The sequence below is a fragment of the Panthera uncia genome, chromosome F1, assembly GCF_023721935.1.
Source record: "Panthera uncia isolate 11264 chromosome F1, Puncia_PCG_1.0, whole genome shotgun sequence".
NCBI lineage: Eukaryota > Metazoa > Chordata > Mammalia > Carnivora > Felidae > Panthera > Panthera uncia.
This window is the reverse complement of record NC_064813.1, coordinates 2,851,750-2,870,010: the sequence shown is the minus strand read 5'-3', so window position 1 is coordinate 2,870,010 and position 18,261 is coordinate 2,851,750. Positions and strand designations below refer to the sequence as shown.

Below are 18,261 nucleotides of genomic sequence, written 5' to 3'. Positions count from 1 at the left end.
CGGTGATACTGTGTCTGCACAGATCAGGGAGAGGTGCTTTGACTGTGCTTCTAACGCCGCCCTGGTCACAGTCCTCGCCCCTCGCGGGTGGTCCGTGCTCCACATCGAGTCCCGCGGCAGCCGTGGCCTCTTCCCCGGTCCTCCTCCCCCAGCTCCCATAGAACCTGCCACACGATCTACTTTTGTGTTTCTGCTTCATTTATGATTTGTGGGGTGTTACTCTTTATCTTCCTGACCTGGTTATCTCCTTCAAGACAGAGTCTATTTAATATTTCTCTTCCATGCCACACAGTGCAAAGAAAATTTCCTTATTGTGTTTTTGTCCCTTATTAAATCTTCATAGGAACTATTGAATTTCCCAGCTGTCCTAGCAGCAGTGAGCTAGGAACCATTTGGTTGGAGTGTGCTAGCCTGTTGTGTTGGTCTGCTTCTGCTCTTTACTCACAAAAACTGCTTTTTAGTTACTTGGCCTAGAATGGTATGGCTCATTGTGTTGCGTGAGGTATTTTTTGATAGTCTCTGAGGATTTCTTTCTTTCTTTTTTTATTTAAAAAAATTTTTTTTTTTTACCATTTTTTATTATTGAGAGACAGAGACAGAGCATGAGCATGGGAGGGGCAGAGAGAGAGGGAGACACAGAATCCCAAGCAGGCTCCAGGCTCTGAGCTGTCAGCACAGAGCCTGATGCGGGGCTCAAACTCACAAACCGAGATATCATGGCCTGAGCCGAAGTTAGACGCCCAACCGACTAAACCACCCAGGCGCCCCACTGAGGATTTCTTTCAAAGTCTTCATTGAATTCACCATTTGTTGTAGTGAAAGTAAATGTTCACGTGCCTTAGCCATTTGATAGTTGTCGGCCAAAATTCAGTGTATTCTGGACTTTTCTTGAGTTGGGGTTTTTATCTTTGGGGAATGCATAATTCTGTGTGTATCAGATTGGAAGCTTTTATAAAGAATCGAGTGAGCTTGTCTTCTCCAGCCCTTCTGTGTGAAACACGAAAACCTGACATATAATTCACAGATACACTTACCAACTCCATTGCAAAGCAGCCAAAGTGACATGGCTGAGAGAAAACCAAAATTTAACCCACGTTGAAAGGGAACCATAAACCACTGAAGGCCACCACCGAAGCCGCCCCATGGAGTCGTTTTGCTGTAAACTTGATGTGATGCAGACAGTTTATAAAACACTGATTTCATTTTTGTTGCTAATGAAGAGCAGTAGAGATAAGCGAATGACTCAGTAATTTGCAGAAAACCTTCACCACGCTGGGGAAAGACTCTTCAGAGTAGAAGAAAGTAGGCGAATGAGACGGGATCACAATGCATGCCATCTGACTGCTTCAGGCTGGCACACCGTAGCCATGAACAGGACCAAAGTTAGACCCTCAAAGGACAAAAGTCAGCCATGTCACATACTAAATTTTGACTCCTAATTATTAGAAATAAACTTTTGAGGGGCGCCTGGGTGGCTCAGTCGGTTAGGCGTCCGACTTCAGCTCAGGTCACGATCTCACGGTCCGTGAGTTCGAGCCCCGCATCGGGCTCTGGGCTGATGGCTCAGAGCCTGGAGCCTGCTTCCGATTCTGTGTCTCCCTCTCTCTCTGCCCCTCCCCCGTTCATGCTCTGTCTCTCTCTGTCTCAAAAATAAAAACGTTAAAAAAAAAAAAAATTAAAAAAAAAAAAGAAATAAACTTTTGACATCTTAAAAATGTTAAAACCTTAAAATAACAGGAAAGTATCACTTAAAAATGTTTCAAGGAAATTAGTATAAACAGAAAAATTCCTGCAGGAAATGCTGAAACTTGAGAAAATGATAAAATATACTTTGCTGAACATAAGACTAAATATCCCATGATCTTTAAGGTTAAACATCCTATGATGTTGCAGTGTTCTTCAAGTAAAACATTTATTAAATTAGACTGCTAAAGTTATTCTGTTGAGACAGAACAAAAACTAGTTACATGCAACTTCACAGATGTTGTTGAAAATTGTTGAAAACCGTGGTATCCATAAATGCATCTACACTCTCAAAACACCTCAGATCAATAAGCTCTTAATAAATCTATAAATTTAGGGCACTGAATATCAGTAAATTGTTTTGTTGAAGGACTCCAGCAGCAGTTAGTATGGGATACACGAACGCATTTAAGTGACTTCTTGGCTACAGGACTCTATACACACAAAACCTCTTTACGGTAGGACCAGTGTCTTATGAACGTGACTTCATTTATTGAAAGCGTTGGACTCAGCAATACACAATACTTTGTGCATCATCTATTCCCACACCTGAATTTGCCAGACCCGGGGGATCTTGTTAAAATACGGATCTGATTCATTAGGTCTGGTTTGAGGCCCGAGATTCTGCATTTCTGGCAAGCTCACAGGTGTTCCTGCTACTGTGTGGGGATGACTGTCCGAGTGGGAAGGTTTTGTAAAGAGCAGAAATTGACAGTGAATGTGTGTAGATTTCTCGGTTTTGTGGGCTTCAGTTCTTCAGCTTGCCAATCTATTTCTGATGCTGTGACCATTTCGTGTCAATTTATCCAATTTTATGCAGGCAGTGTGTTCAAATGAGTGAGGCTGTTCTGTTTCGTAATAACTCTTCTGAAGTGATGATGTTAAGAATTGTCGCTTTCCCAGAAGAAGAGGCCGATGCAGGATTTCCTGAGTCCTCGTCTCCGCTCCAAGACCCATTTAGCAGTGTGACCTCAGGCCAGATATCCAGCTCTCCTGGCCTCAGTTTCTTCTTCTAGAGAATGGAGGAGCTGACCTAGATCAGAGGCGTTCGCGTATTTAGTTTCCGAAATCAGAGTTTGTTCTTCAGATAACCGCTAGTGAAACTGGCCTGCAGCCATGAGAAGCACAGCCGTCTTAATAATTTGACTAAAGTCGGTACAGGAATGCTGATAACCAAACATAGAGGAAAATGGGTCTGTTTTGTCCAGTTGGTTGCTTTTGATTTTTTTGATAGTTTTAAGCTTTTAATTGGCTCTGAAGGTACTTTTCTGGAAGTATGGTCTTCTTTTTCTAACAGAAACGTAAGACGTTTTTCATGCAAGCGTTACACACTTTCACACTGATATTAGCCGTACCCTTTCTTCATTCAGTGAACTTGACAAGCACTTAATTGTCGCGAGTTATAGTCCTACTGGAAGGGGTGTCTATAAGCCTAATACAAATTCAGGATATGTTATTTTTTTCCACTTAGTTGTTTGAAACCTTGGTTTCGAGCATTTGTTTTTATATGAACACTACCATAAACACTGTTGTCTCTTTTTAGAATCAAGTCACTTGGAACAGCAACTTGAGGAAGCCAACGCGGTGAGGACAGAGCTAGATGACGCTTTTAGGCAAATCAAGGCTTACGAAAAGCAAATCAAAACACTACAACAAGAAAGGGAAGAATTAAACAAGGTAAAAATACATGGATGAATTGTTAAACCCGGTTTTAGATTCTTAATCGTATTTAATTTGTATTCTAAAAGCTTTCGTAATGAGTTACAAGAACATAAAGTATATGTTGTAAAACGTTTAATTATTTTGGTATGTGTCGTTTGAGTAATAGCTAGTAATGAAGACATTTACATACTGTCAAGATTTTTAACATTCAGAATCATCTGTTCTTTTGAAAAGTCTAATCAAAGGACTTGATTAAAAGTAAATGTTTTAGGGGCGCCTGGGTGGCGCAGTCGGTTAAGCGTCCGACTTCAGCCAGGTCACGATCTCGCAGTCCGTGAGTTCGAGCCCCACGTCAGGCTCTGGGCTGATGGCTTGGAGCCTGGAGCCTGTTTCCGATTCTGTGTCTCCCTCTCTCTCTGACCCTCCCCTGTTCATGCTCTGTCTCTCTCTGTCCCAAAAAATAAATAAAAAACGTTGAAAAAAAAAAAATTAAAAAAAAAAAAAAAAGTAAATGTTTTAAAAAATATTACGGAATAAGCAAACAGTGAGATATGTGTCATGTCTTTGGACAAATAAAAACTAAAGGCATATTTTCATTGTGATTTGCTGATATGAACATTCTTAAAAGATTAGAATAAAAAATTTCTTTAATGTTTTAATTAGTTTTTAAAATATCAATTTATCTTTCAAAGCACGGATGAAGAAGCTAAAGTTATTTTCATAAGAACTTGATATAATACTTAAACAGTATTAGAAGCATCAACAAAATTTATTAATAGCAAAGACAACCTAACACATCCCATAAATAATACACACCAGAGAAAAACATTTTACTTAAACCACTCAGAATGTGTACTTTGCCTTTCATTAACAAATTTAAAAATGTTGGAGTTAATACTAGCCGACACAAAAAAGAAATGAGTGGTTTATGGCTTATGTAAATTGTATTCAGTGATGCAGTATATAATTGATAATATAATGGAGTTCTTTTGGGGAAGATCTTAAAGTCTTGCTGCCAGTAAAGAAATGGAGGCAATTAAAAATAAAACAAATAACCTTTTGCTGATGAAGCTAATCGACAAGACTAACAGAGAAAGCTGTAAAGGTTAAATTGAATTTGATTAGTATCTTTTTGCTTTTTTCTTAATGCAATTATAAGCAGTTTTGTGTACAGATCCATTTAAATTCATGGTCAACTTAATAAAATTTGGAATTTATAACAGATGTTATATTTGTTTTAGTAATATTGCAGTAATATTATAATAATATTAGTGGTAGCTGTTATGTACATAAAGGTAGGATTATTCAGCCAAACTTAGTAAACATAAAAAAAGATGAGAATCCAACATCTAGATTTATAGTAGCAAGTATCTTGCCAATTTTATTAAGTTTTAATGTTAAAAATCCTTTTTTAGTATATTTTGAGAAGAGGGTAGTGCTATAAAGAAATATTATATTGGTATTTTAAGGGATATGCTTAGATCCTACAGGCAGCAGATAATCTTTTTAACATTTTTTTCTTTAGATACATATAAAAGAATAAACGTAACATTATATGAGTTTTGATGCACATAATATAATGCCTGTCTCTGAACCTACCATCTGACTTAAGGAATAGGAACATTATGAATTTTGTGGCATAGCCCTGGCCAGTCATTTTTTTTATCCCCTTCTCCTTATTGTCCGTCATTTCCTTACTGAAAAATACTTTTTATCCCTTATTACTATAATCTCTAAATAATGTATAATAGGAGATAACAAGTAGAGCATAGGGGATATAATACTCTAACAGAGCTGTGTGGTGACAGAGGGTAACTATGCCTATCACGGTGAGCACTGAGTAACGTACAGAACTGTCCAATCACTATGTTGTACACCTGAAATGAGCATAACGTTCTATGCTCGTTATACTTCAGTGAAAACAAATAAAAATGCCAGTGCCAAATGCTGAAGATGAGCTTATAATCTGATACCTTATTTCTGGAAAGCTAATTTGCAACAAGTATCGAAAGCCTTCAAATACTAAAGTCCTTGATGTAATAATTCCATTTGTCGAAATGTAACTCAAGAAGATAATCAGACATTGAAGCAAAGATTTGTTCACAGAGAACAAATTACCACATTTATAAAAGAAAAATATTAGAAACTGCCAAAATGCCCGACCAGTTCATATGATGAAATATTATATAGCCATTAAACCTGGTGGCTAAAGAATTTTTAATGCCACAGGAAATGGAAATACACATACGTTATTTGGTGTGGCTTGTTTCTGAGCTGTGTAAAGTGGTACATGCAGTTTTGCACGGTTTGTTGTTTCACTCGTTGTATTTCTAAGATGCATCCATGGGACTGTAGAGCACTCATTTATCTGCTGTATGGTACACCATTATGTGAACGCTCCAGAATCTCTCTAGTCAGTTGTTTGTCTACAGACATTAAAGTTGCTTACACTTGGTAGCCACTATAAATGAACGTTCTTGAATATGTATGCTGATTTGCACACACTTGTACACAGAATCACGGGTAGAATAATTGGGTCATAAGTGATGCAAATATTGTTTTTTATGGTAATGCCAAATCGTTTTCCACGGATTGTACCAATTTACACTCCCACTCCCACCACCCGGTCTATATTCAACAATACTTCATGTTACTAGATAGATTATTTTGGCCAACCCCATTGAAGTTCGTGTTTTAGGTCTAGAACCATGTTTTATTTATGGTCTTAATTTCTCCAATTACTAATGAGGTTGAGTATCTCACGTATGCCCACTTATCAGTTCTGTTTCTTCTGTGAAATGCCTCTCAGTATCTTTTGTACATTTTCCTGTTGGGTTTTTTTTTTTTTTTTTTGTCTTTTTCTTACTGGTTTGTTAAGAATTCTTGAAAATTTCTATATTGATCTTTTGTCAGTTGTGTCTATTAAGATGCCTCCCAGTTAGAGGCTTGACTTTTCATTTTCTTTATGGGAGCTTTTGAGTAACAGAAATTCTGAGTTTTAATGTAGTCAACCATATTGATCTTTCTTTTTAGAGATTTGCTGGCTCATGTAAGAAACCTAAGGCTAAAATTCTCAGTTTGTTTTTTTTTTTAAAGTTCTCGGTTTTTATTTTGACGTTTTAAAGTTTGGCCTTTGGTATTTAAATTTTAACATACCAGATTTATTTTTTTCATATCATGTGAGATATAGGGATCCAATTTCAGATTTTCCTCTGTAGCTAATAGTTGTTCATTTACTAAATAGGCCGTCTTTTCCACAGTGACGTGCAGCGTCACCTGTCACATTTCCATTTATGCATGACTCTGTTATCTCACCTCTCCATTCCTTAAAAACTGTGATGAGATCTTTTTTTTTTAATTTTTTTTTTAACGTTTATTTATTTTTGAGACAGAGAGAGACAGAGCATGAGCAGGGGGGGGTCAGAGAGAGAGGGAGACACAGAATCTGAAACGGGCTCCAGGCTCTGAGCTGTCAGCACAGAGCCCGACGCGGGGCTTGAACTCACGGACTGTGAGATCATGACCTGAGCTGAAGTCGGCCGCTTAACCAACTGAGCCACCCAGGCGCCCCAAAACTGTGATGAGATCTTAATTAAAATTGTGTTAAATCTGTAGAGTCATTTCAGGAGAATTGACGTCATTACAACATTGAATCTTTAGGTTCCTACTATCCACATTTATTAATATTATTCCAAACGCACACACAGATTTCAAGACCAGAGCATAGAATTGTGATGTACATACAGCAGAAATACGCACACTGCTTCCCTGGGTGCTGTCTTACCTCTGGGGCGGTGCAATGAGAGCTGGATAGATAAAGCCCTATACACACATGTGCGTGCGCACACACGCGCACGCACACACATATATTTAGATGTATGTATATACATCTGTATATGTATGGAGTCTGTGTTGTGGATGAGGAATCCTAAAAACGTGAGGGTGTTTTATATAAAGGAGGAGAGGCAGATGCTTCCTACTCCCTGCCCCCCATCATCTCCACCCATCCTTCTGAGAGTCTCCTTGGAAGTGTAAAGAGAAGAGTCTAGGACCCTTTGGAATATAAATAAAACACTCCAGTGGGAAAGATAAGCCCAGAGCCTCCAGCTCTATAAAGAGGGTGGCTCCCTGATCCAGGCTCCTCTCTCCCACCTCTGTTGAAATATAAGCACATACATCCAGGAGTTAAATCTCTTCGAGTTTCTCATTCTAAATTAGTCATAAATTTATAAGGCTTGCTTTTAGCCCAGGTCCTGACTTTCAGTACAAAGTTTTAGGAAGGTCTTTCTGTACAAAACCATAAAAATCTTTCCTCTGGAGCCCCACGGTCTTTCCATCCACAAGCTTGGTAGATTTCACCATATCTTTAACATCTTAAATGTTTTAACATAAAATTTTAATGCAGGTCTCATTTACCTTTCTTTAAATTTACTGTTCTATTTTTTTCATATTTTAAATGGTATCTTTATAGTTTCTTACTGATTTTGCTTCGGCAACATTGCTAAATTCTTATTAATTGTACTAATATATTTGAGATTCTTAGGGTTTTCTGCAAATAATGACGGTTTTGTTTCTTCTTTTAATTTTTATGACTTTTCTTTCTTCCCTTGTCTCACTGTATTAGCTACGACCCACAGTACAGTGTTGAATAGAACTGGTGATAGCAGGCTTTCCTGTCTTAGTCCTGGTTTCAAAGAAAATGCCTTTACTGTTTCACCACTAATAATGTTTTCTGTAAGTTTTTGGTAAACACTTCTTATCAGGTTAAGAAAGTTATCTTCTATTCCTATTTCGCTAATCATTTTTATAATGGGTATCAGACTTATTAAATACGCTCTTCTGTACTCTATTACAACAGATTTCTAGGAATTTGTTAATATTTATTGATGTGATTATATGATTGTTCTTTAATGACTTGGTTTGGTAAGTTATATTTATAGACTTTTTCTAATGTTAAACCATTTTTGGATTTCTGGGTTAAACCATAATTGTGCATATATTACCTCCTAAATAACAATATGCCAGTGTATGTAACACTTATGTAATGGCACTGCTATTGGAGTGTTTTACGTATATTAGATCATTTAATCTTTATAAGAGCCTTGTGATTTAGGTATTATTGTTGTTGTTGCTGCCGTTGTTATTAGTATTTTATAAATGATGAGACCACGCACAGAGAGGTCAAGTACACTTGCTTAAGTATACACTTGAGCTCACTTGCTCAAGATCATAGAGCTAAAAAGTGATGGAGCTAGAATTCCAACACAAGAAGTTTAGGTCCAGAGTTCATGCTTATCTACTTTATATATCACTGAAGCTGATTTGCTGATGCCGTTTTTTTTTTTTTTTTAATATTTGATTTGTTTTTATCAGTAAAATTGGCTTGTAATTTTTTTCTTTTATTTTTCTGGTGTTTTTTATGGTATCAAGATTATATTGGTCTCCTAGAATGAGTTGTGTAGCATTGCCTCTTTTTCTCTTCTCTAGAAAAGTTTGTATAAGAATGTTTGTTCCTTGAAACACTGGAGGAATCACTTGTAAAACCATCTGAGTTTGGAAATTCTCTCCCTCTGAGGGGATGGGGAGAGTTTGTTAACTATTATTTAGGTACTTTAATCACTACAGGACTATTGAGGGATTCTGTTTCTTCTTGAAGCAGTTTTGATGAATTGTATTTTTGTAGGAATTCATTCATTTCAAAAGTTAACAAATTTATTGGCATAAAGTTTTCACTGTATCCTTTTATTAGCTTTTTTAATCTTTTCCAGGTTTGTAGTCATAATCTTTTTTTTCTTTCTTAACATTGTTTCTTTTTGTATTTATTCTTTGTTTGATCTCACCAGGTATTTGCCTATTTTATTATTTTTCTCAACTTTTGGCTTTGTTGATGTTCATTATGACATTTCTTTTTCATTAGTTTATGTTCTTATTTTTATTATCATCTTATGTTGGTGGAAGCATTAGTGTGTTCTGTCTCTTTCTATGTGGAATTTCACTAAATTTAAACTTTTGTTTTAGTTTCAATACAAGTGTTTCAAGCTATAAATCTCCCCCTAGGTAAACCTTTTACTGAATTCTCATTTTATTATATGTGCTGAACATTTTTATTGTTTATATTTTCAACTTCTTTTTTAGTTCTAAATATTTTAACATGCTTTATGACTTTTCTCCTTGACCAATGAGGTATTATGGAATTTAGCCTTTTTAGAAATTTCTATTGTAATGGTGATGTTATCAAAGAACTTGAACTGTTGATACCTGTTCTTTGAAATCTGCTGAGACTTGTTTCATGGCCTAAACAGACTGTTCCATTTTCAAATGTTCACTATATGCCTGAAAAGAATGTGTGTTCCCAGTATTGGGTGCAAGCATCTATATATGAAGTTTGATAATCTCTATATTCAGTATTTTTTAACTGCTTGGTTTATCTATTAATGATTGTCAAGTCAAAATTTCTCATTATCATGATGTGTTCACCAATTTTTCTATGATGATTTTGCAATTTCTTTGTAATCTATTTAGAGTCTGTCCTATGGAATGCTATCCTAACCATTTTTAAAATGTACAGTTCAGCAGTGTAAATTATATTCATGTTGTTGTGCAACTGATCTCCAGAATTTTTCCATCTTGCATAATTTTTTCTTGAAATTTAATTGAGTTTTTGTTCCCACATTTCTCACTACTTGTTTTAACAGTTTCTAATGGTTGCTCTTGAATATTATCATGCATATTTAACAAAGTCTCAATTATTATCTCCCCCAAAATTTAAGGACCTCTAATTCTGTTACTTCTTTCCAACTGTTGTGTTATTTTTGACAGTATTTTACTTATATCCTTTCTGTTTACAAATGAGACATGTTTATAATACAGTCTTCTCTGCATATTTGCATTCATATTTATGTTCACAAGTGTCTTGGCCCTCCCATTTCTCTGTCATTAGACTTTGCTTTTTTTTTTTAATTTTATTTTTTATTTTTTAAAATTTACATCCAAATTAGTTAGCATATAGTGCAACAATGATTTCAGGGGTAGATTCCTTAGTGCCCCTTACCCATTTAGCCCGTCCCCCCTCCCACAACCCCTCCCGTAACCCTCAGTTTGTTCTCTATATTTATGAGTCTCTTCTGTTTTGTCCCCCTCCCTGTTTTTATATTATTTTTGTTTCCCTTCCCTTATGTTCATCTGTTTTGTCTCTTAAAAGCCTCGTATGAGTGAATTCATATGATTTTTGTCTTTCTGACTGACTAATTTCACTTAGCATAATACCCTCCAGTTCCATCCACGTAGTTGCAAATGGCAAGATTTCATTCTTTTTGATTGCCGAGTAATACTCCATTGTATATATATACCACATCTTCTTTATCCATTCATCCATCAGTGGACATTTGGGCTCTTTCCATACTTTGGCTATTGTTGATAGTGCTGTTATAAACATAAGGGTGCATATGTCCCTTCGAAACAGCACACCTGTATCCCGTGGATAAATGCCTAGTAGTGCAATTGCTGGGTCATAGGGTAGTTCTGTTTTTAGTTTTTTGAGAAACCTCCATACTGTTTTCTAGAGTGGCTGCCCCAGCTTGCATTCCCATAGACTTTGCTTTTAAAATTATTTTTCTTTTCCCTGAGATAAATCTTTAGAGGTTCCTATTTAGCACAGATCTGATGGTGATTCTATCCATTTTCGTTTATATGAATCTAATTATTTTAGCCTCATACGTGAACAGGAATTTTTCTGGGTATACAGTTTTAATTACTTTTTTCACTCTTTCCATTTTCCCTGTTTCTGTTGCTACTTCTTAAGTGTCTGCTCTATCCTTTTGTTTTAGAGGGTAGAGGATAGAGGATTTGTCTTTTTTCACTAATTTCCTTTAAGGTCATTTGTTTTTATTTGGTGCTATGCAATTTTATTTTTTTTTAAGTTTCTGGGTTTGAGCCTTAACACTTTTTCTTGCTTCATAAATATAGAGCTTACTTTATTGGCAGATTCAGGTCTTTAGTTTTAACACTTGTATTTTTCCCATTTCTAAATGTTCTGTACAGTTGTTTATAAGTCTCCCTGGCCATTTTTAATAGTCTTTTGTCATTTTCCAATTTTCATGATTTTTTTTTTCACTTTCTCAAACATTCCATTTTATGTTACTATTTGACAATTTGAATGTCTGAATCCCATTGGAGTTTATTATTATTGTTTCTGTTCTTTGCTTATGGTCGTTTGTTCTTTGGGTTTGGGAATCTGTGGTTGTGCGCTCATATTTGTGTGTTTTAAAAAACCTACGTTTCATCGGGGCTCTTTTCTCAAAAAGGATTTGCATTTCCTTTTGCCCGGAGGCCGGTGGTTGTCCGGACCTGAGTCTTCTTAAGCTCCTCTCCTCCCACTTTCATCCGGGGGTTTATTTAGCTTTCCTCCTTGCTTCTGGCCTAAGGCATAGTCTCCACATAAGAGCGTTCCTTGTTTTTTATCATTTGTAGTGATTCAATATAATGTTCAAACATCTCACAAGTATCCATTACATTTCACAAAATCTTTATTTTGACCATCACCTCTGGTATTCCTATACTCTTTATTTGTTTGTAGAAACTAAGGTACTAGAAGGTTCGATCAGCTGTGTCATCGCAGGTAGCAGATGAGCGTAAGGAGCTGAGAACACGAACAGAGCACCGCACTGTTAATATCTGTTCAAAAGTAGTTGATTCCTTTTCATTTTGTCCTGAGATGAATAATTTTGGCTCTTCATGACTTCATGATGGCTGCTTTGAGGGCCAAAATTGGTCCCTAGGTTGCAGAATTGGTAACTTATATTCTTTTTACGAAACCGTAGGAACTAGTCCAGGCTAGTGAGCGATTAAAAAACCAGTCCAAAGAGCTGAAAGACGCACACTGTCAGAGGAAACTGGCCATGCAGGAATTCATGGAGATCAATGAGCGGCTAACAGAGTTGCACACCCAAAAACAGAAACTTGCTCGCCATGTCCGAGATAAGGAAGAAGAGGTGGACCTAGTGATGCAAAAAGTTGAAAGCTTAAGGCAAGAACTGCGCAGGACAGAGAGAGCCAAGAAAGAGGTTAGTAGTCAGGCAGACTGTCCAGTGCCCAGGGGGTAGTGATTAAAGCTGCTTTTTCAGATGAGTGAAATGATGTGTATATCATACTTGAATTCTTAAAAACAGTTTTCTTGTTGGATAATTTTACTTAACGTGAACTTCAACATTTGAGTTATCTTCTTGTGACAAGGTAAATTCCCATGGGGGAAAAAGCATTTTACTGGAAAAAACAGGTATAACCATGAAATCCGCTTTGTTCATTTTATTTTAAAGCTGGAAGTTCATTCAGAAGCTGTGGCTGCTGAAGCATCTAAAGACAGGAAATTGCGTGAACAGAGCGAGCACTATTCTAAGCAACTGGAAAATGAATTGGAGGGACTAAAGGTATCGTTTGATTTCACATTTGCGAAGTTGAATTAATTTTCTTCTCTTTAGGCTTAACAGGAGTGTTAGTTTGTGTTCTCTCTTTGACGTGGGGTAAAAACTAGCTCTCCTTCAAACCTAACATTCGTAATTCTCCTTCTTACTAGTAGAGGCTGACATAGACTTCCCCAGCATTCTGGAAGGAAAGGGAAGGTTGTGCTTAGTGGGGAGAAGAAATCTATGGGGAAAGAGTTAAAATATTTGTGCACACGTGGACAAGATGCACTGGTAATCTGCATGGGGGCACCATCACATACCCAGATCCTCGATCTTGTAAATGACTGAGGAGAGCCTCAGGGTAGCTCTGCATGTACTCCTGTGAGGGGGGATCAGACGATAATGGGCATGGGTTAACACATCCGAGCGAGGGAAATCCTTGTGCCAGCTCTCAAGTTGGACTGCTTGGTTTTAAGTCCTAGCCTTATCTGTTACTAGCCATGTGATACTGGACAAAACATTTCATCTCTTTGGACCTAGGTTTTCTTATCTGTAAAACCCTATCTCATTGGTTTTATGTTAGGAGTCCATACATATTATCTGTAAAGTGCTCAGTAACTATTAGCTGTGATAATAGCGTTAGGTATGCCACAGTGAGAGAATTGGGATTAAATGGACATCCTGTTTCTACAACGCTAAATGATAATCTGAATGATGTCTGCTTTTTCTTCACTCTAACCTTGGAGCAGTCTCCTGTGTTGTCTGCCAACCCTCCCCTACACCCTCTCCTTGCATAACCATGCACAGTCTAGTCTCACTCATCTGGCAGACATAAGAATCAAGTTGAATGTCATCTCAGGAAGTTTATGCCACTGTGGGATTCTGTTAATAACTTTAGCATAGCTTTTTTTGTATTTATCCACAAAATGTCTCCTTGCCTAAACTGTGACCTAGCTTATTGAAAAACATACAAGTATAGTATTAACTTGGCTCGATGCCACATGTTTAATACTTGTTTGATAAATGTGTTAAATCCATGAACGAATGACACGGTACACTTGGTCAGAATTTTTTCTCTGATGGTTAGAGATCAGTGGTTGCAAATAAGATTTCTCTGTTGTAAATGTAAATATAAATTCTGGATTTTATTTCTTGTTCAGAGATTGGTTTATTTTTCTTTTTGTGATTCATCATGATTGCACAGTCTTGGTTAGCTTTTCAAACTAGAGATGTTTCTTCTATATAGTTACGCTTCTGGAACAGGATTAGTGTATAGAAGGTATTACATTACTGTCTCAAATAATTTTCAGTCAGGGACTCTTTTGTTTCCGGCATGTAGGTGATTGGGTAACAAACAAGAATCATAAAGACTGGAAGTATCTTAGAGATTATTTGCATTTGAGGAAATTAAGACCCAGGAGAGTTAAGGATTATGTGTCATAAGTGATAAAGTGATAAACCTGGATTTTCAAGGGGTGCCTGGGTGGCTCGGTTAAGCGTCTAACTTCGGGTCAGGTTATGATCTCACAATTTATGAGTTTGAGCCCCACATCGGGCTCTGTGCTGACAGCTCGGAGCCTGGAGCCTGCTTTGGATTCTGTGTCTCCCTCTCTCTGTCCCTCACCCACTCACACTCTCTGTTTCTCTCTGTCTCTCTCTCAAAAACAATAAACGTTAACAAAATTTTTAACCTGGATTTTCTAACTCAGTGTCGTGTTCTATCCACTAGTCTGCTCTTTATTGTTTTCTGTAGTAAACACTGCTGCACTGAGAACTTTGAATCACATGTATTTACCTGTTGATCAAACTCTCATAATCTCTTGTATCATTTATAAATTTGGGATAATCATAAATCTCCCCAGTATATAAGCTAATGCATTTAAAATTATTTCCCTAGGGCCTGGCAGAAAGTAAAGGCTCAGTAAGTGTTGGCTGTGATTATTCTCATACTGTCTTTCCTTGAGGGTATTTAAAATTGGAATTTCTTGGTTTAATTTCTTGTAAACCTATTTTGAATTGGTTTTGAAACCTATTTTGGCCATTCTAAAAGGGTGTAGGAATCTTCAGTTCATTAGGAACACTTTTCAATAGAATGGAAGGGAGAAATAATTCTTGAATAACAGAAAATTCAATACCCCATTTCCAATAATGCATAGAACATACAGACAGAAGATACCTAAGGATACAGAGGTCTTGAGCAACGCTATAACCAACTAAACCTAACAAACATGTATAGAACCTTCTACTCAACACAGCAGAATACACATTCTTCTCAAGTACACATGGTATATTCTCCAGGATAGACCGGATGTTAGGCACAAAACAAGTCTCAAAAATGTAAGAAGACTGAAATCATACAAAGTGTCTTCTCCAACCACAATGGAATGAAGATAAAAATCAGTAACATAAGGAAAATTGGAATGTTAATAAATATGTGGAAATAAAACAAGATGCTCTTTACCAGTGGATCAAAGAAGAAATCAAGGGCAATTAGAAAACACCTAGCGAGGAATCCTATGAAAACACCATACTGACCATACAATGCAGTATGGCAGTGCTCAGAGGGAAATTTATGGCCATAAGTAACTACGTTAAAAAAAAAAAAGGATCTTAAATCAGTTACCTAATTTAATATCTTACAGAATCAGAAGAAGAGCAAAAGAAACTCAAAGCTAGAAGGAAGAAAATAATAAAGATTAGAGAGGAGTTAATTAAATGAAAATAGAAAAATAATAAGTTTGAATGAAACCAAAGTTGATTTTTTCAAAGATCAATAAAATTGACAAACCTTTAGCTAGAAGCATACAAATTACTTAAAGTGTCTCAAAAAACAAAACAAAACAACAACAACAAAACCCAGAGCATCTCAACAGACATATAACAAGTGGAGAGATGGAATCAATAAGAAGAAATCTCCTGACAAAGAAAAGTCCCGGGCCAGAGGCTTTCAGTGAATTGAATCCAACATTTAAAGAAGCATGAACACCAATCCCTCTTAAACTCTTCCAAGTTTACAAGAGTAGAGAGTACTTCTCAACTCATCCTCCTATAAGGTCAGCATTACCCTGATACCAAAGCCATATTAAAAACATTACAAGAAAAAAAAAAAGAAAGAAAACATTACAAGAAAAGAAAATTACAGACCAGTGTTCCTAATGAACATAGATGTATATAAATCCTCAACAAAATGCTAGCAAACCAAGTCCAAAATGATATTAAAAGGATTATGCACCATGACAAATGGTTTTACTTCAGGAATCCAAGGGTAGTTCAGTTAAGAAAATAAATCACATTAATAGAACCTGAGTGGGGGGAATGATCATCTTAATTGAAGCACATTAAGTCATTTCACAAAATCCAACATCCTTTCATGAAGAAAGCTCCCAGAAAACTAGGACTAGGAGGGAATGTATTCACACAATGGAAGACATTTATGAAAAGCCCACAGTTAACATCATTCTCAATGTTGAACAACCAAGAACTTTGTCCCTAACATTAGGAATGAGACAAGGATGCCCATTTTAACCACTACTATGTAACTTATACTGGAGTCTCTAGCTAGAGGAATTAGACAAGAAAAAGAAAAGGCATCCAAACTGGAATGGAAAAAAGAAAGAAAGAAAAAAAAAAACTCTCTCTGTTCATAGATCATATGATCCTATATATTAAAATATTCAAAAAAATGCTACTAGTTTTTAGCCCAGCATATATGATGCTTGGAAGACACTATGTTTGAACAAGTTAAAAGCTGAATGAATCAAAAAAATCAACAACTCTTCTTATACTTGCAAGAGAGGTGACATCACAGGATAAGCCACTGCTCTTACATTTGGAGATGTGGACAGGTAAATACAGAGAATCACAACTTACCAGAACAGAAACCTTTGTAGGAATCAGTGCCAGTGTATGGAAACCTGTACTATAACTGAAAGATCGTTGGAGGTTCGGTGTGGACAAGTCTAAGAGATAAAATCTCCAGAGAACATAGTCATTGGCAGGATCCCACACTTTTGTGAGTTTTACTTCCTGGACCTTGACCGGGTTCTCACAGTGAACATCAGAGAAGAGTCCCCTTATGCTAACAGTAATGGGAACCATTTTGAAATATGCCAGAGCATCCTGTTCGTCTTAACATGGTCTGCTCTCTGGAGAAACTCTTCAACCAGAGCTTAACTTGCTGGAGTTTATCAGAGCCTGATGAACTTGAGAGAAGGAAAACATCCAATTCCAGCCTGCTCTGGTCATCCTGCCCAAACTAAGGGGGAGATAAAAGCTGACAGGGTTTACAGTGTATGGTCCAGAGGCACCAGCTCAATAAAAAACTGGTATCTAATCCTAGGACTGTAGAACACTTCCCCTCGCCCCACAACTCACCACCACATTACTAAAAGCCTGTTTACAGCATTCCTTTATGCACAACATCGTGTGTGCCTATCAACAAAAAACTACAAGATATACTGAAAGGCAGAAAATACAGTTGGAAGAGATAGAGCAAGTATCAGAACTAGACTCAGACATGGCAGAGATGTTGAAATAGGAGACTGGGAGTTTAAAACTATGATTGATCTGCTGAGGACTCTAGTGGGTAAAGTAGAGAGCATGGAAGAATACATGAACAAGGTAAAAACAGAGATGGAAATTCTAAGAATCAAAAAGAAATGCTAGACATAAAAAATACTGTAACAAATTAACAATGTCTTGGGATGCTGGCTGGCTCAGTTTGAAGAGCATGTAAACTCTTGATGTTGGGGTCATGAATACAAGCCCCACGCTGGGTGTAGAGATTACTAAAAATAAATAAATAAATTAAAAAAAAAAAAGCCTCTACTACAAAGCTGTAATCACCAAGATGGTATGGTATTAGCACAAAAACGGACACATAGACCAATGGAATAGAATAGAGAACCTAGAATTGGACCCACAAATGTATGGCCAGCTAATCTTTGGCAAAACATGAAAGAGCATCCAACGGAAAAAAGACAGTCTCTTTAGCAAATGGTGCTGGGAGAACTGGACGGCAACATGCAGAAGAATAAAACTAGACCACTTTCTTATACACAGAGATAAACTTAAAATGGATGAAAGACCTGAATGTGAGACAGGAAATCTTCAAAATCCTAGAGGAGAAAGCAGGCCACAACCTCTTTGACCTCAGCTGCAGCAATTTCTTACTCAACACATCTCCAAAGGCAAGGGAATTAAAAGCAAAAAGGAACTATTGGGACCTCATCAAGATAAAAGGCTTCTGCACTGCAAAGGAAACAATCAACAAAACTAAAAGGCAACTGACAGAATGGGAAAAGATATTTGTAAATGACATATCGGATAAAAGGCTAGTATCCAAAATCTATAAAGAACTTACCAAACTCAACACCTGAAAAACAAATAATCCAGTGAAGAAATGGGCAGAAGACATGAATAGACACTTTTCCAAAGAAGACATCCAGATGGCCAA

The 18,261-nt window shown here is 36.8% G+C and overlaps 1 protein-coding gene across 4 annotated transcripts in view; it reads left to right on the top strand.

Moving 5' to 3' along the window:
• CDC42BPA (CDC42 binding protein kinase alpha) overlaps positions 1 to 18,261 on the top strand; it is a 322,688-nt gene that overhangs the window by 190,663 nt on the left and 113,764 nt on the right. For 3 of the 4 annotated variants that reach the window (XM_049635113.1, XM_049635116.1, XM_049635115.1), the window contains exons 12-14: positions 3,287 to 3,420; positions 12,225 to 12,467; positions 12,720 to 12,830. In XM_049635113.1, the coding sequence (XP_049491070.1) occupies positions 3,287 to 3,420; positions 12,225 to 12,467; positions 12,720 to 12,830 (488 nt within the window). The remainder of the gene's footprint in view (positions 1 to 3,286; positions 3,421 to 12,224; positions 12,468 to 12,719; positions 12,831 to 18,261) is intronic. The other variant, XM_049635114.1, reaches the window with a different exon arrangement.